This window comes from Periplaneta americana, chromosome 8 (genome assembly GCF_040183065.1).
Source record: "Periplaneta americana isolate PAMFEO1 chromosome 8, P.americana_PAMFEO1_priV1, whole genome shotgun sequence".
Lineage (NCBI taxonomy): Eukaryota > Metazoa > Arthropoda > Insecta > Blattodea > Blattidae > Periplaneta > Periplaneta americana.
Genome location: NC_091124.1, coordinates 64,968,829 through 64,994,409, shown reverse-complemented (window position 1 = coordinate 64,994,409; position 25,581 = coordinate 64,968,829). Strand labels below are relative to the sequence as shown.

At 32.3% G+C, this 25,581-nt stretch overlaps 1 protein-coding gene across 11 annotated transcripts in view; it reads left to right on the top strand.

Annotated features, from left to right (window-relative positions):
• Positions 1-25,581, top strand: part of BuGZ (Bub3 interacting GLEBS and Zinc finger domain protein) — a 110,079-nt gene that overhangs the window by 70,536 nt on the left and 13,962 nt on the right. For 5 of the 11 annotated variants that reach the window (XM_069833011.1, XM_069833009.1, XM_069833007.1 and 2 more), the window contains one exon: positions 7,593-24,654. In XM_069833011.1, coding sequence (XP_069689112.1) covers positions 7,593-7,702 — 110 coding nt within the window. In that variant the 3' untranslated portion in view covers positions 7,703-24,654. Of the gene's footprint in view, positions 1-7,592; positions 24,655-25,581 lie in introns of those variants that run through there. The other 6 variants (XR_011333432.1, XR_011333433.1, XR_011333431.1 and 3 more) reach the window with 2 other exon arrangements.

The following is a 25,581-nucleotide window of genomic DNA, read 5'->3' as shown; positions in this document are numbered from 1 at the left end:
GCTGCAAGCTTGCTGTTTGCTGGCAGAGTCAGATATTCATAGCCCCATAATTCAAGCTAATAGATTGCTCATGCAAATTACAATTACAATAACCTTTGTCATAGGAGATGTTGGCAATAATGTTCTTGTGTCACCACATATCTTTCACACCTTTTAAGAAATTTGCATTAACAGTTCTTGTTCTGAAATTGCAGCAATTTCCCTTTTTCTATTATGTTGTCTTTCAATTTCTTCAACATATGAGGATTATTCCAATACACTTTAATTTCTCCATAAACAGAAATCACATACAGTATTACAAGAACATCCACTGTAAGATCTCGAAATTAATGTGTCTAATAAAAATAGCCATGTACCACTTTATTTGTTCAAGAATTGCAGCCACGTGATAATGTGCATAGAGTATATTTTTGCATTTGGGTATTGAATAATGTTAATAATGGCTCCATTGATTCACATTAAATTTTTTCATGGATGAAGCGTGGTTTTATTTACATGCTTATGTAGCAACACAGAACAACAGATACTGGTGTGGAGAAAAACTATCTTATACACGAAATGCCATTGGTGTATGGTGCACAGTGAATGCTTACAGAATTGTAGGGCCTACATTTTTTAAAAATACCGTGAATGCACAGAGGTGCAGGGATAACATAATCACATCATTCATAGAAGAATTATTTGACATTGAATGCACACAGGCATTTTTTTCAACAAGAATCCGCTGCAGTGCATACAGCTGATATCTCATTAGCATTAATTGGGAAAATTTTTGAAGATAGAGTTATCAGTAAGGGAATATGGCCAGCGCGATTCCAAAATCTTACTGTATGCAATTTCTGTTTATAGGGGTATTTAAAAAATAAAGTGTATCAGAATAACCAGCATACATTGAAGAACTGAAAGACAATATAAGAAAAGAAATTGCAGCAATTTCAGAAGAAGAACTAATATGTGTTAATGCAAATTTTCTTGAAAGGTGTGAGAGATGTGTGGCAGTACAAGGATATAATTTCTAATGTCTTCTATGATAAATGTACCTAGGTGGTTATTGTTGTTGTAATTTGCGTGAGAAATCCATATAGAGTGTTAGTTGGGAGGCCGGCAGGAAAAAGACCTTTGGGGGGGCCGAGACGTAAATGGGAAGATAATATTAAAATGGATTTGAGGGAGGTAGGATATGATGGTAGAGACTGGATTAATCTTGCTCAGGATAGGGATCAATGGCGGGCTTACGTGAGGGTGGCAATGAACCTCCGGGTTCCTTAAAAGCCAGTAAGTAAGTAAGTAAGTAATCTATGCACTTGTCTTCAGGGCTATGAATATCCAACTCTGCTGGCAAACAGTATCCTTCTAGCTGCCATGCATAGCTGCACACTCACAGTTGAACGGCCGTTTGAAAGCTCTGTACATTGGTACTGTATTGTGCGGACAAGTTTTTCACTCCATTATTCAGAATTATGGTAATTGATGTATAATTCAGGTTACATCTATCCACGTAGCTACATCAATACAACACAGTCTATTACACTACATAAAGTTGTTAGGTACACCCTTAGTCGAGCAGCTTTATCAAAGATTTGGTTCACATCACGTTAAGTCCAAATAGAATTTGTGGTGATTGAGGTAATGTCCAGGCAAGTTTCTCAGGTTACTTATGTTTTTCTGTCACTATTCTACCTCTTTTTCAGTCATACATGAATTTAGATGAATAGAATGATACCTCATAAGCAGTGGTAGATGATAGAGCAATTACCTATCCATTGGATGTATTTGTTGATTTGATCTAATGGGTCAACAAGTAAATCTGTCTCTCTCTCTCTCTCTACTCTCTCTCTCTCTCTCTCTCTCTCTCTCTCTCTCACACAAACACACACACACAATGGTTTGTTCATTTGTCACGTAGTGTGGGAGCTATCTGTTTGTTTTTTATTTGTTTAGAAACAGAGCGTGCATTTACATGAATATTCTAACCTGAGAGAAAATACTTGATATATTCACGCAACTGTAGTAACTTGTCATTGCTTTTGAAGATTCCATGGAAATCCAATATTGTGTAATGATGTAATGCTTGTTATTCTGTGCTGTTTCTCTTCTGCATGCATTTCCTAAGAAATTTGCTACCTTAGAGCATGTAAATTTGTCTCTCTTTTATTCTTTATCTATAAATGAAAATAATGAAGCATATCACTGTTTGTTCTTGTATTACTCATGTATGAGAAACTCTGTCTTCGTTGTTTATCTTTATTAGGTCATCCATTATTTTCAATTATGATTTTCCTAATTGTCTTTTCTTTTCATTAGCGTGAACATTTGTTACCTTTATGTTAAAAAGAGACCACAATAATAATGTGGGATATGTAACACTCCTTATAACACTCTTATACTTAATGAATACAGAAGTCATATAAATTAATGAATACAGAAGTCGTATAAATACTCATGCCATATCTGCGAGAAATATTACGTTAGTGTTTAAAACAAACACTTTTCCCAGCTTGATAAATCTGTAGTCACGATTTTTAAAGTACTCGTGAATCTAAGAAAATCACTGATTTATAAGATTGTGCTAAATGTTACTTTGTAGGCAGTTTAATTCGTTTTTATTGTATTTATTGAAAATATTTTTATCGTTCTTTGATAACAGATAATTATAGTTTGAATTTCATACTTGAGCACAAATGTAGTGTTTTATTTTCTTGCATAATAGCTACAGGATAATAATCAGCTGTATTAAATATGCTATTCAAGAGGGATTTGTATTAAAATGTTTCCTAAATTCTGGATTGCTCTATTGTCTGTTGCTTGTATAATGTCATATCCAAATGAGCATAGGTGCCAACTCTAGGAATTCCCATGGCCATTTCTTTATAAATTATATCTGTAGAGGTCCCATGGTGTTGATCTCCAATGAAAGATGTATCGGTATTACTACTACTTACTGCACTGACTATGATAATGACTATGAATTAAGAAGAAGAAGAAGTGTAATGATGATAAAAGAAAAGGGAGTATCCTAAAAAAACCTGTCTGAACAATGTCTGACCATAAAAAAAATTCCATCTGGACTCATTGCTATTTTAATTCATGATCTCATCTCGAAAAAGTGGCGTTCTTTTCGTAGTAGATGTAAATATTATTGAGAATTCATCAATAATATATTATTCTGACATCACTAACAATATTTTATTCCCATATATTTAGGTTTGTCTTGTTGTCTTCTAAACGGAACTAAATTCGTGTCAGTGTAATTACAGATACAGTGTAGTCTGCTGGATTATGAATAAGAAATATTAGTAAAAGCAGTATAAAAAAATTGGTGTCAGTATTGACAATGTGAAGATTAATAATAGCAGTGAATCCCACAAAAATTTCTTTAAAAATCACATGTTTGTTTATTCTTTTTGTTTTTATTGTTGTTTTATGTCACTGGAAATATAGACTGTGTATTGATTTAGAATATTAAAATAAAAACTTAAAGAAAAATTCATATGAATTTAAGAAGTTCATAGTGATGGCGTACAAAGCAGTGTGTTAATTGTAAAGATTTATTTACACAGTCTGACACTTAATCTGTGTAACATAGCAATGTCGATATATGACTAATTTTTATCATTTTAATAAGTGAGATACATCTTATCTTCATTCCTTTAGATTCTGTATCATTCGTACATTTAATCATGCCATTTATGCCACCAATTCAATTTTTTTTTTTCTTATGTAAATATTACAGCCTAAAAACAAGATAATACGGTACAATTTGAAAAGCCATCTGTGAGGAGATACACATTTGCTTTTAGCATCATTTACAATTGAATAAATATGCTTGAACATTGTTTCTTCTGAAAATCACATTTTCAAGAGTTGTTTAAAACTGAAATTTGTCAGAAAGTCATTTTATTTAACACCTGGGGATCTTGGTGTGATTCTTGTATGCTACAGGAGAAAGCGTGAATTACTTTTGATTTATTTGTATAATCTTTTCTGTATAGAACTCTTGTTCTCTCGTATATTTCACTAACGTTGTACAGATACAGTGAAACTGTTAGTTATTAGCACATTTTACTTTTATTACATATAATAGATTATTAAATTTCACACACCTGTGGAATTAAAATTCTCTTACTGTTACAACCCTTCAGATACATTAACAAGACGTTGGACATTTAGTTAACTGAAAATTAGTAGCCCCTTGATTCCATAACTATATTATGCAATAATTGTTATGTAGTAGAATCCCTTTTGAATGAATCTCTGGGGGATTAATCCCCCCCCCCTCACATAGGAGTTATCTTTAAAAGGGGGTTTACGTAAAACGGGAAGGAAAGGCTAAAAATTAGTAGTTCATACTGTAGTTACTTACTGGCTTTTAAGAAACCCGGAGGTTCATTGCCGCCCTCACATAAGCCTGCCATTGGTCCCTATCCTGAGCAAGAAAAATTAGTAGTACTAACGTGTGTTATATACCAAACTTTATTGTAACCATTTAATTAGACCTGCAATTATTATTTACAATAAATTTCATAACAGTATTTTCCAACTCTTCAATTGGTGTGGCACAAATGTTTTTCTGTCTGGTTGAACCCAAACCACATTGAAAATTTCTTCATTATACCCCATAATGAATTAGTTGGCAAACCATGTTTTTTTTGCCACATGTGATAGTGTTATTTAAGGATTAACCTCTACATCCCTAATCATTTTCTCTTTCTGTCTAGTAGTTAATTTCTTCCATTTAATTGCCATTATAACAATGCATAAACAACATAAACTAACAAAAAAACTTGAAAACAGGATCCACACAACTCGAGAGAACAAAACAAGCAAAGCAACCATTCTGTGAAAGGAATGCAAAGCTAGACCGTTAAGAACGATAAAGAATAACTCTATCATGTGATGGTACATTATTATGAATTGAAATGCACTATCAAATATGCTGGCACTATTGGTTGTTGAAAGTCGAATCGTTATTTTGAGCTTCATTATCACAAAATCACTTGAAAAGTATTTTTTAAAAGCAGGATTTTCCTTAAACTGGATTTTCTTAAAAGCTAGAATTACATTATTCTTATGGTAATTTGGCCTGAACTTAAGACATTATTCTTTAAAAACGGGTTTTACTGTATTAATGTTTGCCTTCATTAAAAGTATCCATTTAGTTGGTGACTTTTCACCAAAATGAAATTTAGTTCCTGGTACATTGATTGTAATATGCAGAATTGTTCTGTGAAAAGTTTTCTCTGAGTACATTATTTTCCCTCTTAATTGTAATTTCATCATCATTGCTCCATTATCATCTTGTCAGCAGACAAGAACATTATTCTGATTGACAACCTGCATTTCAAACTTGTTTCTCAGAAACCAGAAATTCCAGTGGTTGCAGGGGAGTCTGTCCTGTAAGCGGCCAGCTTGCAAACTCATAGTTTTAAGAGTTTCTCACTGTATCTATGTGACGAGAGCTATAAAAAAATGTAAATTCAGTTTCACTGTATCTGCTACATATAAGAAAACTGGCGATGTTAATCTTCTATATCCATCCTTTTACATAATTTACTACAGTGGGCTTTGCATGTATATCCATTACTTGGCGTTATTTTCTCTGCTAAAATAATTCATAATGTTGCTCTCAGTTTCAAAAATAACATTTTTTACAAGTCATATGCTTAAATAGCTTAAATATTGTAATTGTATATGCGATTTCATCTAATAATTTCATTATTTGCATTGACTTATCTTCTATACTAAAGTTGTTTAATTTCGTATACTAATAGACTTCTTTTGTAATATATTTATATTTTGTAGTGTATGAATTGTTGAAAATTATATTAGCATTTGAAGATGATGGCCCCTATGCATATTCACTTACGAGTTTATGTAATATGAAAACAGCGTTATTTTAGATCTTGGTACAAAAGAACTTGGTTCGCTTTCACTATTGGTAATCTCCATTGTTTATGAAGACATATTATAGGATATTATATCATATCTCTTTCACCCACGAATTTTGCCTTTTTATAAAATATATGTGCGAGGTTGTGACAGGTCAAATGTAGCCACATCATTTTTAGTGACCAGTGTGGAAATAAATTGGCCCTTGTCTCGATATTTTTGCTTTTACTAGCCACTTTTCTTTCCCTTACTCTTTTTAATTTTCTTTACCTTAGTTTTCTTGAAAAATATGTTGCAGTTCTTATTAGGGCCTTGTCACATCACAGAACACTGATAACAATGAGTATAATTGTTTTGTGGGGGTTGGGGAAGAGTTACTAACTTATTAGTATTACTGTTTGTCTTTCATTGTTCCTCTGCTTATAAATCCAATAGTGCTCTTACATATACTCAACAAGAGAAGTTATGTTTAAAAAACTTTGTTGAAAAAGAAATATGCATTTGGTTTAAATGGACGAAATATTTGCATTCATTCTCTGTTGTAATATTCAAGAAACACTTTGAGATGCACTTGACAAGATGTAATGTTGATTGGAAAATTTGAAAGGAAGTTTAGTATTTTGATAATATATTTAGACAATATGTTTAATGAAATGGAAATGTATAAAAACATTGGACAGTTGTATTATAATATTTTTAGGCACATGACTTTTGTGTAATTGAGGTTTTTTGTCTGCATTGTGATGCAAATCCATTCAGCTTCAAAAAGGGGGAGAATATTATTGGTAAACTGGGCAGCCCTTGTTTCTTTGCACTGCTATCCATATGGCTCATTATCACCCAAGAATTTTAAATCAGATTTCTGAAATAGGTACTGAGTGCAATTCCTAATTAGAGAGTAGTACACAGCATAGAAATCAGCATTTAAGTTTTTTTTAAGTTTTAAGATTCATCAAAATTAAGTTGCCTATGAAAAATACTGAGCACACACAGTTCATTTTCTTATTCCATTGTAAATGGTTATTTTATTCTCAGTGCAGATTGTATTTAATGGGTGTGTAGGAAGCTTGTTTAAAATGACACTTTGTCATAGCATTACATGAAGACTCTTGTATGTGATCATATATAAATTTCAAATTTAAACTTAATTATATTTGTGTCTCTTCGTAAATACCATTCACTTCTATGATTTATCTCAAGTAAAGTAAGCCAACATTATGAGGAATAATTTGAACTATTGTGACTTAATTTTGTACAAAAATTGTTTCTATCACAGAAATTAACAAGCTCTTTAGTGAGAGACTGATATAAAACCTCACTTTGTATCTATTAATAATAATAATAAGCTTTATTAGCAAGAATGGTAGTATATTGGTCAATTCATTTTTTTGTTGTATAATCATATAATATTCGAGAAAACATATTTCAGAATAATTCGATTTACATCCAGCACTTGACAATAAAATGTTTGTATATGTTTAATGTGTATTTATGAGCTAACTTCTGATTGATAAATGTGGAAACATAACATATTAAAATAAGAACTACGAATGTTAAATATTTGTTGTACTTTGTAATTATTGCAGAATGAATGTATAGATGCATTTCAGTCACCAAAAAGTATAGCGTCTTTTGAATTGCTTGAAGTAATATATTATATATTAGAAAACAGAATAGCACTTACGTGAAATAACTTGTTGCAGGTTTGATTGGAGCTCTACCACCTGGGGCTATGCATCCTTATGCAGCCCCACCAATGGCGTTCCCTGGCCCCCCCATGCTCACACCAATGATGCACCCACGCTTCAGATGATCAGGTTTGTTGGGGGGGCTCTGGCTGCTATGGTCTGGTGGCCCCTAGATTGGCAACCCCTTCCCTCTGCACCACACATACTCACGGTCAGTCGCCCTGCATCTTCTAGCAGATTTCTCCAATACTGCCACATAAGTGGCCACTGTAAGAAATTATGTATTGCATTTTTTTCTAAGTTTCACTGTGAACATTTTTGAGCATGGATCTCGTCGATTTGTTCCTGGACCTGCTTGGATTGGGATCAGATGTGGCTAGATTGTACTCAGTTTTTAGTTTTATGCAGAAATTAAAATAATACTTTGGTATAGTTTCAGTGAGATATATGGATATAAGGAAGTAGAACCAGTGATTTTCCTTTGCATGAAGCAAATTCTAATTAATGGCAAGTTTTTATACATAGTGTGTCTTGAAAGCTTTTTTCTTTTTCTGTCATTTACGAGATTATAATAATAAAAATAAATTTTTTATGTTTGGAAGTCAAAGAAATTTGGTGGACAATGTTTTAAATTTCTTTTCAGCGATTACATTACTATTCTTCATAAAAAATTTAAGTTCTACATACTGAAAAAAATTAATTATATATGCATATATGAAATTTTAATTGTGTTGTCTTAATCTGAAACTGTACATGCCTCATAGTGTATTAGAAAAATGTCCTAGTTGAGAAAATTATAGTGAGTTAAAAAATAAAACGTGTAATGCATTGCTTAATACAGCTTTCTTCTATAGGAATTGACCACCATCATCATATCATCATCATCATTATTATTATCATTATTATTATTGTTATTATTAGTTCACAATGCCTTCATTGCCATTTGTTATTGATTCTGAAATTAATTTGCTTCCTATATTCATAATATATTATTGTTTGAGAGTACTATTGTTAAGTTACTGCCTCACTCAGGTTTATGTTGCTATAGATTTTATTAGATTGTAATGCAGAAATTGCATTACGTGAGAAAAATGCTCTAAACTTATTCAAAAATATTTATTTCCTTCTTGTATGAGTTATTATTTTTTTTTTTTTAGTTAAAATGGTGATATCAAGGTATTTATAACATGAAGTTAGTATTAAAATGCTGAAATTACATATAGAAATGACAAAAACAAAGTGCTAAAATTGTAACTCGTAAATTTGTATTGGTTAATTTAATGCAACACTATTTCATCTTCTATTCAAACATCACCACTGTTATTACTACTCTTACTGCGACTATTCTTACTTTGTCATTAATTAGTTTTGTTAGAAACTCTTTTGAACAGTGATGGCAAAGGTCTTCCATACAGGTGTGGTCACACACAAAGCAATTTTGGTCTTCTTTGATCATTAGTGCTTATGCTTAACATATGATAAATGTTTCTAGTTTCCTGTTCTTCTTTGTTTAAGGGGACACTATACTGAAATTTCCAAGTTTCATATTTTTATGGGTTCACAATAGTGAAATCAATAACCACCATACTTATGAAGCTAGATTCACCAAATTTTAATCACTGGTGGTATATCTGGTTAATAATGATAAATGTACAAAATTCCATCTGCCTATGATAAGTGGTTTGCATTTTATAATATTTTATTAAAATATTAAATAACTTTATATGAAAAGTCCCCTTGTGCCATAATCTGATATTCATTTACATGGATTTTTATATACACAGGATCAAAACTATAGGGTTTTGCTGTAAAATTAATCTGTAAATTACTAGAATTTTTATTATAAAAGAATGTTCCTATGTATATAAAGAATCATATAAATGAATATCAGTTTAAAATAATGTAAATTGTGATGCAAGGGGCTTCTTATATAAAGCCATACAATATTTTATTACGATATTGATAAAATGCAAACCATTTATCATAGAGGGATACAATTTTGTACATATGTTATTATTAACCAAATACATCAGTAATAAAAGTTTTGTGAATTTAGCTTTAAAAACATGGAAGTTAGTAATTTCAGTATATATATAGTAATGTATGTAATATTTCACGTCATTATATGTAAGACACGAAAAAGATTAATATTAAAATGGGTGTTCTTTTTATATAAATAACCAATTTTATTCTTTCTCATGAAATAGTTCTTAAGTACGCAGAAGTGTCGGTTTTTCTAAAGAATATTTGTTGTTTGAACACTATATATTTAGTAAAATGCTTATTATTAGTATAGTTAATTACGTCAGATATAATTTGTGGAATTGTAAATACCAAGTTGCTGCACATTTGATTAGATGTAGTTCTTTTCTTTAATGAACAAGGGCAAAGAAAAGTTTAAATTGTTTTAATATTTTTAGTTCAGAATCTTGATAGCCACAGTCTTCCAGAAAGTGAAGTCACTCGTTTCTCTTGTCAGTATTAACCAAAGCTTGGTTGTTTTTTTTTTCCTCTTCCCCCCCTCCCTCCCCTTTACTTGATGTCACGTTTTTCTGTCCACTATTTGTTATCTCACATGGCAATACTTTTGGTATATGAATTTTAAAACAAATTCTTACAGCTTAATGTGAAGGAATTCACTGGTTCTTCTATCCATCATGTTCTGTCATTTTAACTTATTTGCTTCATGACTTGTCAATTTGTAAGACACACACTTTTCCATCTGCCAACCAACACGATAATTTTGTTCTTGGGCAGGAGTTGCTGAAATTAAAACCAACAGCAGATAATGCATTACAGCTAATAAAACCAAATAAATAATCTTTATAAAAGGTCATCTGGAAACGTTTTTTGTTACATTGGTTTCCACTTTCTTGTAAATCATACAGAATGAAAAAGAGGGAGAAAAAATAAAGTTACTGGTAGCTATAGTTAGCCTCCTGGCTAAACTGTAATATTGTCGTTGGTTGATGGTAGTGACGTATCATATTCTAAGCTAATGAATATTGAGGACAAGATGTAGAAACCAACAATATCAGAAGAAACTGTTAGTTTGGAATATGATAGCAAATTTGTGTGCCCGTGTTGGTTCTCAGTTTGCTCATCACTGCTGAGGTGTATGTTGCAAGGCTGTCCACCACTAACATGCAGTTGAACACAACTTGCGTGTTTAATATGATTGTTTTGTTGCCACAGCAAGCCGTGTGTGAGCAAGCGTATGCTCTGTATATTGTTGATGTGTGATGAACACGGATTTGTGTGTCTTGTGGCAAAGCTATCGGCATGTACCGTTCATTATTGAAGGCCTAGTGCATCATGTGCATCACACGCCTCTTTGCAGGTAAAGCAGACATATTTTTAAATGGGGTTGTCAATCGATGAATATTGCCTTTTGAGATGCTTTCAAAAGTCCAAGTTACACAGACTTTTTCATGCATTCATATGCTGTTTCTCTCCATGTACTGGCATGTTATGATGGCTTTTCGAGCTTTTGTTGTCCAAAACCAAAAATTTTTTGTGATTGGTAATTGTTTATACCACTTGCTTCATGATTGGTTACAACACACGCTAAATTTGTCTTTTGTACCAGGAATGATCTATCGATGGACAACCCTGTCTCTATTCTAACCTACAATCACCACATAGTACCAACCTATACAACTCCAGGTTAGTGTGGCAAGCCTTATTATTCTTTATGTATACACTAGCAATAAAGGTAAGGCTTGCTCTGGAGAATAATAAATTTATTATTGTATTTGGAAGAGTACCCAACCTTAAATAGGGTGGCACAATAAACAGGGTTGAAAGTAGAAATATTTTATGGCACTGAAAATAACACTTCTAATGGAATCTGTGGTGCATCAATCAGCAAGATACATTCGGGGCTTCTCTTTGTTACTAGTAACTTTAAACCTTATTAGTCTGTTTTCTGTTCCTTGAGACAAAGGATCTGAATGTGTATGCTTATTGGTATAAATAAAACATCTATATGGACTTCTTCACAATGTTCATTAGAGGGACATACAGATACAAACGTAGCTGCTTTCACCTCTGAGTAATGAAGATACTAGCAGCCCTTCGTTTGACTATTCTTTTTTTTTTTTTCCTCCCAATTAAAATCCTCACTAACCTTGCATCTGAACTCGTAGATTTATTGGGAACGTAGGCTGCTGTGAAAAATTCCCTCCCCCCTTTTTTCGTTTCCCCTTTCTACTTCTGCAGAGCTTTTTTTTTTTTTTTGTCTATTTGTCACTGTTCCAGTGTTGGGTCTCGCTTATTTGTGCTGTTTGGGGAGTAGTTTTGCGCAATAGGAAGGAGTTTCACCACTGCTTAGGCTGTAGTATTTTATTGATACAACTGTTGGGTATTAAGAGCCATGTAGAAACTAATTATGTCAGCAACCTGTCGTTACTAACTACCCCATTGAGTTAACGTCTCAGATACCCAATAAATTAGTGTCACTTACTATAAAATGTATACACAGTATGCTTTTAGCTTCTCAAATTTGACATATATGAGATATTTCAAAGCAATGTTAGATTGACTATAACAAAAGTATCTTGTCGAACTTAGATTTGATTTAATTGCTCCATACCATTCAGTTTTATTTGCATTATAAAAATTGCTAAGTTCATTTACCACTTTCCTGTGTGCAAAGTTACAAATTTGTTTTTTTTTTTAATTGGAAATTTGTATGAAGTATTTTTTTAGTGTAATTGAAATGATTTTAGTGAAAAAGAAATTATAGATTAAATATTAGATGACAGTGGCTAGAAATAATCAGCGTAATTCTGCATGGCCATTATTTTATCAAACATTTTAACAGTTTTGTTATATTAAAAGAAATAGTAAAAGATTGTCATTAAATTCACAGACATATTAAAGATTGTAATTCAAGGAGATCATATAGTGAACTTGACATTTGGGGTTAACAAAGCCATATATTTTTATTAAAGTGTAGTACAATTGTTATTTAATTCCTTAAATACGAAATGAGATAATTTGATGCTACCTGTTACGAGATACTCTAAATTCGAATTCAAGTTTGTAACTATTTTACTTTTCAGCTTAAATAAACTTGAATTTATGTTGTCACTTTGATAAAATGTGGGAAACTATTTAAGTGCCCTATATTTTTGCTTGAATATAGATCCAAAAATAAAGTAAAAAATTGAAGTTGTTACCTGAGAACTTAGTTCTTTCAAAGAGTGTCATAATCCTTTACAGTAATCCAAACATTAAATTAACCAACAGTAATAATAATAATAATAATAATAATAATAATAATACTAATAATAATAATAAACAAATAGAGAAAAATGAATGAAATACATATTTTCAAACACGTTTATCTATTGCAAACCTAAATTTCTGTCATGCACATTAAAAAATTAATTACCATCAGGTAGCTGACTTTTATTTATTTATTTATTTTATTTTTTTATTTGGACTGTAATTTGTTGACCATAAACAAGTAATTTTGAAAACTGTTAGTATAGATGTGACCAAAGATTTGCAAAGAGTTTCGTACATGATACAATGGTACTTTTGTAACAAAACTATAGTTTTTATGAAAACTGTAACATAACCGGATAGACCATATAAGTCATTCTCTTTTACTGTTCTATTCACTTATTTCAATTTCAGAGTTCTTATGTGCGAGCAACGTGTTGGAAGAAACCTCAGAAACAACAGTCATGGGGTAGAGTGGGAGGTTTAGATAATAGGTACAATTAAATAGCTAACAAATTGCAATCAAATCCCCAGCACAGTGCCAAATAATGCTATAATTTTCTATAATTTTGTTTAAGATTTGAGTATCACTGTTAATAGATCTTCGTTATCCTTTCATTGCTTTTAATAGTCATTAATTTGCATTCTTCGTTAAATTCACAAATTGGAATAGCAAATTCTGTACCAGATTGAGAAGTATATGACTTAGTATCTGATTGTGATAGGATCAGTCAATTGTTTTACAATAATTCTCGCGTAATTTTGTCTTTACAAGAGACTACAGCAATAGATTATATTTATTCTTGGACCATGAACTGTATGAAAATTTGAAGGAATAGCCACAAAAGAGAGATTCTGTATTACTACAAAGGCAGTCACTTAAATAGAGGGCTAATTCATTTTGATTTAAGAGTCTTTGGCATTATGTGTGAAAGACAACCAATCAGGACTTTATATTCATGGTGTTATAAAAATATGATTTTAAAATCCTATTCCTGCATAATTTCCAGTTTGTAAGTTCCCCATGCTGTAGACCATTAAAATATTTTACATTTACTTTAACTCGTAAATTGAAACATTTGTTCTCATAATTTGTGTAAAATAACTTGGAGATGCATATGCGTACCTCCTTGCCAGTGTGCATGGTTAGTATGAGGCCCTAGTGTTACAGTGCCATTGCAGTCACAGTATAATGAATGCAATGATGGTTGGTTAGCATGGATCATGTACTATTTATATGAATGTGTGGTGGTGTACAGTTCCTGGCATGGGTGAGCATAGCCAGGGAAAAACAAGTAGTCCTGTCCGTAATGATTTTGAACAGATGCCCATCAGTAGCCAAAATGTATAGTAAGCACATTTCCTTATGACCCAAAAATTAATTTAATGTATTAAACTCTCACACATAAATGGCTCTATACCCTTAGTCAGGTATTCTTCAGTTCTCTACCTTGATGTAATAAATGTTGAACAAATACCATTGTTCCATCATCAAAGCAGCGAGAATCTGTAGTGCAAGAGGTCTACACAGTCTCATGAACACCCGATATAGTTTCCAAAACTGATGGAAATTCAGAAGTCCATTGTCAAAGTGTTATGTAGTACTTGTTTTACAACATAATCACTTGCGTGTGCCAGCATTCTATTCTGTTTGCTTGTGCTTCTCTCTCTCTCTCTCTCTCTCTCTCTCATTAATACAAGTACTGGATATTATTTTCTGAGATTGGTATAAAAACATCGAACAGCTGTTGTCGAAAACTAATCTATTTCACATGTTTCTCTTTCATAATAAATTACTATTACCCTGTAAATTGACATAAGATGTCGTAAGACAGAAATTTCTGTAATATTAAAAAAAAAAAAACAATATAAGAATGTAACATAATATTTGTGCTACATCCAAATCATAAGTTTTCAGTACTTTAGCCAGTGTTATTCCTAATATTCAGAATTGTTAAAATGATATATCGTGTGTGTTGAATTATCTTTTTCATTTGTAACCTAATATGTCATATATGTGTGGATTTTTTTTTGCAAAGAAAACTATTTTATTCGTATACAGTTTTGGCATTTCTTTCAGTTAGGAAATCTTTTCTCTTACATTATGTTATACTGCACTTGTTGAAATGAAAGCTTCTCATTGCACATGCTAAAATACATGCCATTTTGTATGACATGAGCAGATTTTCTTAATCTCGTGTATAAATTTCTTTTTATCATAAACCTTACAATACAGTTACAATTACAAACAGGATGATAAGTTTATGATGCGGTATAAATTTCTTCTATTATTTCAGGGAAAAAATTTAGAACAACAATTTTTTTTAAATGATTAATTTTGAAAAGTGTGTGCATGTGTCTGCTTCTATAGTGCGTTCTCTATTTTTCCTCTGATATTATCGTATAATTTATGAACTGCCTAACCATTCAGTATAATGATTTCAATAACAATAACACAACTGAAGGTAAGACCCACGAAGTAGTTTTAAGAGAAACAGAACTTGTCTATCATAATTATTGTGTACATAGAATTGGTAGAAACTTCTTTCTTTCATTATTATCCAGTCAAATGGTGAGGTTCTCTGTAACAAGAAAGTAAGCGAATTCAGATTTGCATTGGTTTCTAAACTCTATAATATAAATTGTTCATCAATATCGTGTTCCCTACACATTGCTACAACAAGCATTCATATTGCACAAGTATCATACAGAGAAAAGAAAAAGTCTACATGTTATGTCATTACCACTTGACTGGTTATATCATACAACAAAAACTCTTCAAGCCATAATTATAGTAGAGCAAGATGTGTATGTCTTAGAAGCATGCAAGATGGATGTATGAGGTAAAGCTTCGAAATTGAGTGATATTATTCGATTGCATGTCAAATTTCTGCCACACTGCCTTGTCAGTTAGTCTACAAACTTTTGTTGAATGTGGAAAATACAGTTTTTAAAATAATTAAGTTATTTTTGTTTCAAAAAGTACATGTATATCGTCCAGACTTTTATATTTCATTTTGGAGAAGTCTAATAAATTATGTAGAATTCTGATACAACAGGAAACCATTCTAAAGTAGTGTACTTTTACATAATTTTTTTTTTTTTTCAAATGCTCACAGTTGCATGAAGTGGTGAAATTGTAATAGAATTGCCACTTCAGCAGCAACTGTGACATTGAATTGATGCAATAATATTATTCAGTTGTAAAGGTTACTCAAGTCTTGTGTGTTATTCCTTGTAATTGTCTTTTGTTCACTTGTTTGTTTAGTCAACTGCCCGAAGACAGGTTTGAACCTCACAAATGACACCAATAAGGCACCATTCATGAAGCAACTAAGCTGAGGGTAGGGTGGCCAGTTCCTTTCTCCCCTCCATTGCATACATTGCTGACTAGTTACGTATTACACTAATCAGACTTCAGATGTATACAAACAATTGTTCTTCCTCTGACATAATCATCAAGTGAGATGTACATACATACCAGGCGGAACCTCAATCATCCACTTATACAAAATTTAGTCAAAGGACATGTTTTCTATTTTAAAATATGGATAAATATTGGCATTAGGTATTGAAATATAAACTTTGTTTTATGGGGAATTATAGTTTTAAAATTCGTATTGTACTTTGCATTGCAGTATCAGAAGCTTAACATTATAATTAATCAAATAGGTATATACAATAAATAACAACAGTGGAATGGGGGAAAAGTTAGAGTTGGAAGCGTTAAACAGATACTCCCTAAGTCATTGAAATACTGTAGAACCTCACTAGTCCGAACTAATTGAAACCGGGGCCTGATCGAATTATCGAAATTTCGATTTAAGAGGGGAACAGGAATGCAAACCCAAGCCTATTTCCTCCCCATCCTTCACTGTCCACCGCTTTGTTCAGTTTTGATGTTTGGTTATTATTTGCTCTTCGCCAGAAGAAGCTGACATAATAATAGTAGCCTTTAGGAAACTCTCTCTCTCTCTCTCTCTCTCTCTCTCTCTCTCTCTCTCTCTCTCTTTTGCCATGTTTGGATTATCCGGAATTTTGGATTAGCGGGATTCTATTGTATATACAATATGGTATAGGATAAAATTTATTTCTTGTTTCATCGTGTTAGTACGTCTTCTCTCAAAACACGTGTTTTAACATATTTTGTACTATTACTCGGTTAAGCATAGTACTGTGAGCACATCATGGAATTAACATTCTGTGGAGCATATGCTCCCACCCGACTGACAAAAAGATTTCGCAGTTAAACTCGCAGCATTAGAGTGACTAACAAAATACTTTTTTTTTTTTTTTAACAGTTATGTACTCATCCATGTCATGCAAAAGACTGCTGGAACAGTCTGTCGTGATTTTCCACTTATTTCTGGCATCTGATCATGAAATTACCATCACATTTCTTAGTTCTCTTTAGAAATTGGATGCATCTTTTGAGGGATGCTATTCTTTAGTTCGCCTAGGTATGTGAATTTGTCCTATACACTTAATCTTTCCATGTTCCCCAGAGATAATAATTGCAGAGGGTTATATCGGGAGACCATCTGTTAAGTGAGGACTTTATCATTGAATACTTCATGAATTACCTGCAAGGAAATATTGGCTGTATGTGCCGTCGCAGAGTCCTGCTGGAAAAACGTGAAACTATATTCCCTCAGAGTTAATTCAGCAAAAAAAAGGGGTTGCAAAATGTTTTGCACAAATCATCGGCAAAAAAAAAGTGTTGCAGAATGTTTTGCAGATATAGTATTTATCATTATTGTTTCTTTAAAAAGTAGAACCTATTTTTCTGTCATTACTAAGTGCGTACTACACTCCAATTTTTTGTCATGAAAGGATTCCTCATGGAGCAGATTAATAACTTTCTTCTCCACTGCTGTTATCGGACCCTTCAATGTCTAAAACATGTGTATTGGTAGTTTCCATTTCTGAATCAGGTTGGACACTTTCAAAGACCCAGTGGCTTTCTGGAGACAATAGTCCATACGGTTTCTTGAGGTCTTGATACACTTTTACAGATATTCACAGATCTCCATGGCCCCGAATAACTGTCCCTTATTCCTACATGTGGGGAGTCTCTGTCAATCATATACATTCTCATTTGCTTTAGCTTCAGTTGACATCTAGAAGACTGAGTAAAATAGGGCTTCACTGTTGATTGCCTTGATGTTGAGAAAATCTGGTGTATGAACCCTCTTTGCTTCAAAAGGTTTTGGATGAACTCTGCAGCTAACTATCATATAATTCCCATTTATTTGGAGTTTGCCCAGAGGCAGTTCGTTTTTTCTTTGCAATTAAGGAAAAATCCTGATCATTTGGCAAAAATGAGTGGCCCCTTATGGGGAACAAGTGCATAACTCATTTCAACATCTGAAAACTGTGTACTAGCATGTACAAGAAGTACATCATACGAAAATTTTTATTCTGGCCTTGACAGCCTTCTGATATTTTACTTAAACTCATTTTTTAGATCATTCCTTTCTTTTAGGTGACCAAAGAGCAAAAACATGACACATTTCAGATTGTGGCAAAAATACGCCTCCACTTGATGGTGCTCTTAACTCATTTTCGTTAAAAATTGCTTTTGTAATGTCTTCATATGGTTTTAATTTAAATAACTTCATAGTCTCTTGAACAGAAGTGTAGTTAAATCCCATTTGCTGAGAAAGATACCGAAGAGTTCTTTTAAGAGAATTTTCCGGCTGGTATCCAATATCATCCAGAGTTACTTCTGTGAGCACTGCATTGCATTTCGTCTTTTTCGCTTCTTATTGTGAACACTTACCATTTCTCGAAATGTATTAACCAAGTTATGAATCTTAGTAAGACCTAGAATTCGAACACTCGAAAATAAGTACTATTTTGTTAGAAGCCACTTCAATGCTACAAGTTAAACCATGAAATCTTGTTGCTGACCAGGAACATATGCTCCATGGCCAGTGAACTCCATGCCATGCTTAAGTTTTACAGATAATTCACCTACCAGTCATTTCATCTTAAGTACCTAAATTAATTATTTAGAATAAATTTAATTCTGATTTCAGAGTAAATCCACCATGTTAACATGATTATCATGAATAATGCATGAAGTAGGTGCATGGAAAACTTTTGTCTTGGGGAGGACTGAGTAAATCTCACTGTTTTAATAATTGATCTCCCCACCCTTCTTTGTTAGATATACAAAAATATTCCATGATGTATGAACTTCCTACTACTAAAGTAGTGTATTTTGAAGAATGTACAGTAAAATCAAATCACTGTGTTTATTTTTTTTTAAAGTTTGCATTTATTAAAATTTCAAACACATTTGGTAGCTAATCATTTGGAAATTTTGAAATGTCATTGGGTTGATTATTGGAAGCCACGGCACCATTCCAAGACAGTTTTTACATTTCAGTAAAAATTTCGCCATCCCAAAGAAAATTTGTTTAGATGTAGCCCTTCTTGCTTTGAAAGATTCTATATAAATATTAAATAACCATTTATACAATATTAATTGAAGACCAAATTATATAGTCCTATTATAATTTTTCTCATAATATTATGTATTACCGAATTGAATCTTTGTTACAACTGTGTATCAAGAAATTTAAATTTATATAGTATTCATTGTCATTTAGGCAGTCTGCTATGGCAGAAGGAATGTTCATATATTTATGTCAATTAGGTCAATGTCAAGGGAAAAATGGAACTCTCCACATCATAATCTACAGTTAATTCCCGATTTACCATGCAAATCGTCTGTAGTTTCATTTAGATTGGCAACAGGCCATAACTGTTTGGCCAAACACCTGCATAGAATTGTAATATATCAGTCCCCTAACTGCCCATTGTGTAACTCAAACCAAGAAATGGATTCGGAACACCTCAAAATCTGTGCTTCAGTGGCTGACCATGACAATATCTTTGAAAAATATTGGAGTGCAAGAGGTCAAATGACTTTATTGTCAAATGCCTGGCATTAGAAAACAACAACATATTTATGTCAGCTATTTTAACCTCAGTTTCTTGGAACTCTTTAAATATTCATATCATAAACTCATGCTGGTCCAGCAAAAAACAAGAGCTATGACACATTGATCAAAGAGAAGTGCTAGAAGAGGTTATCTTTAGAGATAGATTTATGTTTTTTTTTTTTTTTTTTTTTTTTTTTTTTTATGGAAGACAGTTCCAAAAAAAAGTCCTTCATTGCACAGTTGCATCAAAATTTTGAAATTGGTGTTTATTAAAGCGAGATGCAAAGTCACAGTGTAATAATAATAATAATAATAATAATAATAATAATAATAATAATAATAATTTGGGTATTTCACTATGTTCTAGGCGAAAAAAATATTATGTTTTTTATGCCTTTACATCTAAGACATGGTGCAGATTATCAAAAAAACTTCGCACCAGTAATAATCTGTATTAACCAACAAATATCTACATAATAATAATAATAATAATAATAATAATAATTCTTTATTTATACTGGCAGAGTTAAGGCCATAGGGCCTTCTCTTACACTCTACCAGGTCACAAAGTATTCAAGCCGTTAAAATTTAACAAAAAAGTTACAGAACAGAATACAAACATGTTTAATAAGTAAAATTTTTAGCACGTGGTCGTTTCAGGGATAGCTTCTTACAAATGCATTCACAATACTGCTATAATTTTCAATATATTTAAAATATAACATTGCCATGAACGAACTGTTATATACAGAAACAGGCAAATAATAAGTGGACTTCTACAGAACAAAAACATATATGCTCTTCATCTTTCGCAAATATGGAATATTTTGAACTGTTTGCATATTTTGACAGTTAAACTTTAATATAATAGAGCACATCAGCCCAGTGGACAGCCCATTGTGTTTGCTCTCCAGGATGATCAGAGTTAGACTTTCCTGAAATCATTATCAGTTTAAGGACTTTACTCTCACTATCTTTTGGTGGTATCTTCTACTTCAAACTTGACTGCAAACAATTCATATTTTCTGAGATTTAATTATTCACATTCATAAATTACATTCCAGGCAGTCTCTAAATTCTAGCCACAAAATCCTTCACTTTGTATTTCCATCATGGATCCCTTGCTGTATATGTATTTTCTAACAGTGCAGTACCCCGCCAGTGTCAATTTCAATGCCATCTATAAATAATTTTAAGAGATGTTAATGAGTTTATATTGCCTATCAAGTAACTAACTATAAATATTACGGAAGGAAATTGAAGTGCTAAATTATAATGTTATTTTACTGTTTACCTACATAAATTTGCAATAAAAGTGAGGAGATTAGTATGTACATGAATTGAAGTGTACGTTTTAACCAATAAGAGTAATAGTAATTTAATTATTGAAATTTGTGTGTATGATGCTTAGTAATTAAATGATTTAATGAGGTAAGTTTTATTAGCAACACTTCGACCTAACACACCTATGAAACTTACAACTAATGTGCAATATCATGTGTTTATCTTGTTTACTCTTAGTTTCACTGAATGCTGGCATATTCTTGTGATGTGTTGTATCTTGATGTGGTTCATGAACTTAGGTACAGGTGTTAAAAAAATACATTAGGCTACAATAGTGTTGCAGAGTTCTATGTACAGTTGGTTGGTTCTTAAAGCTGTGTCACCTAAGACAGTCTTCATGTCATGTTTCACATGCCACTCATTCCTACATTTGAATTGTCTTTATTGTTCATTGCCAATGACCCTACGACTGCCAGACCCACAGTTTCTGCCGTATAAAATTTAATTATTTTTTTATTCTAATCTTATGAGGAGTTACAAGTCATTCATACATCATATTAGCAATCTTTTATTGTCAACATATACAATTATACATTCATATTTCTTGTAAGTCATAGCATAACTAACACATTATAGTCAATTTAACATTCTCTAAGGGGTACGAGAATATGACATGCATTTCAAATTAATAGTCTTACTTGAGAAATGCATGTAAATAGACAGAGTTTTGAAAATCTAGGACATACTTTCCATCACCAGATTACAGTATATTTCAACCTGTCCACTTTGTATATGTGTGTGCTTAAGAAATACTTATTGATGAAGTAGTCCTGTCGTGAAAGACTGAAATTGTTTAGTATTTATATATACATAATTGTGGCGTCATTTTGTTTGACTAGTAATTCATTCATTTTCTGTTATTTTAATTACTACACATTTTTTAAAAAATGAAAAAAAAATAGGCTTTGAAACAGCTGCATTTCATTGGAATAGGATTTCCTGATCAGAGATTGGTAAATTAAAACGTCATACAGAATCATTTGTATATTCAGTTACCAACTGTTGCATGCAGAATAATTTGCTTTCCTTACTACATTTCACTCATTTATGTTCATAATTATTATATGAAAATACATTAGCCACAACTAGGAAAAGTATATATATATTTTTTTTTATTAATTACCACTATTTTTTTTTCTCATCTTTGTTTCGTGGGATTTTCAGTTTACAATAATACTTTATTTTTACTTCTGCAGGATATAATTGCTCGTTGAAGATTCTTCAGTTCCTGTGGTTTCTCAGGTTGTATTGATTTTCTTGTTCTTTTTTCTGTTGTTTTTTTTTAATTACTGTTATTATTAGTAGTAGAATATTCAGTCTAGATTGTCTCTTAATTAATTCTGGAAGTACTGCATGGACAGTGAAATCACATAATGAAGAAAATTAAATGGTGGGAAGTGGTTGGTGAATATTTGATTTTTTTTAACTGACGTTTGAAATTCTGGGATGACTTTTAGCACAATAGCAGACTGAAAATTTAACTTAATTAACGTTTTTTAAAAGTTTATTCAGAGGATTAAAATTTCATTATTGATTTTTATAATTATAAAGGAAACAGCAGTTTCATCTTCCAGCAATGATTTTGAAGTAAAAATTTATCTTGGAATTAACAACTACATCTCTCAGTAATGCACAGTTACATACCTTCAGTAATAGGTCTGAAGTTTAAGAGTAAAAAGTTACTTCATTTTGCAGATGCTTTCTTATACTATCCACAGTCGTCAAGAGTATGTTTCGAAGATTGTGAAATACGTGAGTTAATATTACTTACAGACAAGTAGGCATTTCAGTTATTCTTTCTTAAATCTATTTAGTTGTAGTAAAAAAAATTCAGCTGGCAGTTATAGGGTTAAAGATTTGGCCTGTACTTCTGCTTCCAGTAGATTTGATAGTATAAGAAAGGTTGGTGAAGCAAGGCATAAGATTTTAAAATAATTATTTATTACTACTAATTCACTCCTGACAGAGGTAAGCACCATTTTTGTGCTCACATGGCAAGAAAGCATGAGGATTTGTTTATAAGATCCCAATGTGACACTTCTCTATGAGCCCTAAACTAATATTTGTAAATGACTAACATGCAGCCTTGAGTGGATAAACAGTAAGAATATCCATACTTTCAATATCAAAACAATTGAAATGTTGTATTTAACTCATTCCCATGCTTTAATGCAAGTGGAGGCAACAATCTATTGATTTTCATGTTATCTCTATTGAAATAAAGCAACCTCAGAAAATACCGGTATGTTTCTTCATTTGGCATTGTGACTTGCGTCCAATTTTACATCAAGTTTGTAAAATCGAGTAATGCAGTGTGTGTTGTAATACGTATTCTGAGACAGAATTTACAGTTAAAATATAGGAGACAAGACAGCCATGGCTTTCTGTGTTGTGTTTGTTAAATGCTCATTGTGTTGCTCATGTAGGATTGCATGTTGGGATCTTACAAGTAATGTCTAAGGGAAAAGGACACTGTACAAACAAATTCAACACAGTTTTATTTTACTGTAACACAAGAAAAGTGGTAGCGTACATCATTATACAAGGTTTAAGTATTTGGCTCAGGCATAAGGATAATACTGAAATGTTTTTTGAGCGAAAACTGTACTTCATTATATTACAGTGGCATCCTATTCCCTCTTAAAGACCCTTGATTTTGTCAGCTATTTTCAAGCTACACTTAGTTTATGTGCTAGGGAATTCTTTTTACAGCATTTGGTGTAGGGTCGTATTAATTCTAACAAGCTTCAGTCATTGAAAAAATAAAATCTGATCTTAACTAAGCTGACTGAATCAGAGGTTGTTTGGGGTAGCATGAGTGACAGGTAGTCTTATGAGGTGGTGGCAATGACCAACCAACCAGCCAGCGACAGTCTGGACTGAACAGGCCAAGTCCCAAGGTAGTACCAACAATCACAGCTAAAGGCAGCTGTTGGACTCTCGGTCCCCTGTCCTCCTGACAGGCGATTGTATTTTGTATTTCTCACTTGCTCACACATCTCAACCAATCACAGCATGTTGCTGTTGGACTGTAGTCAGTCCCCTGTCCTCTGACAGGCGATTGTATCTATCACAGCACAGAGCTGTTGGACTGCCTTTAGTCCCCTGTCTCGAAGGCAGGCGATTGTTTTTCTCCACAAGTGACCAATCACAGCACCAGCTGCTGTTGGACTGCCACGTCAGTCCCCTGTTACCATTGACAGGCGATTGTTTTAGTGTTTCATCCAATCACAGCTTGGCGCTGTTGGACTTCTCAGTCCCCTGTCTCTGTTGACAGGCGATTGTGTTTATATCTTGTCTCCTGCTTTTCAATGTCATGTCAGTTAGAAATTAATATACACATAGTAACTTCACTCCTGTTGCAAGCAACTTGAGTAATAATAACATTCAAGAAGTCAAGTAAGTTGAAATGTTTGTATTTGGTTATTGCAGATTGTTTGGTTTTTTGCTGTTGACTTGCATTAGCACAGTTAATTTCATTGTTGTGTATTCCTTATTGTATTTAATGTGTAGAAACTTCAAGAAAAAATAAAATGGTTTGGAAAATATGTTCCTTTCTTATTTTTAAATATTAAGCATTGCAATTTATTGAAATGTTGTTAGGTCAGAAATAGTAAATCAGGCTAATTATACAAAATTGAAGTTAAAAAAAATTGTACACAATAAAGTTCAAACATTTCATTGCTTTAAATCCTGATACATAGGCCAGTCATTCGGCATAAATAGAAATACGAACCAAATTTGCCTCTATAGCTATATATTCCCATTCCATATAGTTATCAATGTACATTTACATTTTACATGGTTGCCTTCATGATGAAGTCCAATTTTCATGAAATATAAGTAACCTTAACATTCAATTAAGTCAAATACGAGGGTCAGTTTATGCTTATCTATATATGAACAAAATAACTAAACATCATTTGTACATATTTTTTTTAAATTAGGATATGAACATTTTCGACTGAACTGAGTCATCTTCAGATTCGACATGCCAAATGAGTACATTAATGACACTATTGAAATATAGGTGTACATGTAAATAAGCAAGTGCAATGTGAACCATTATAAAACAAGGTACTTGCATGTGTCATATGTTAATACAAGTTTAAAAACACATTGATAAAAATAACATTATACATGTATAAACTATTATATAAGTCAAAATGTTAAAAATTAAATAGTACATTATGCAACGAGCCTATAATGATAGTAATGAAGACGCGAGGATGTTTATGAAACAAGTGCAAGCGAGTTTCATAATATTCCTACGAGCATCTTAATTACCATTATAGGAAAGTTTCATACGACTTTTTATGCTCGACCATATTTCTAACTTGAAATTATTCATAAGTATTCATGTTATTCTTATGTGACTGGGGAGCAAACTGACCTTGTGCAATCTCATAAATTGTGAGATGTGCGCAGACGCGAAAGTATTGATTTTTTCCGGGCAACGAATGTCGACGACCTTG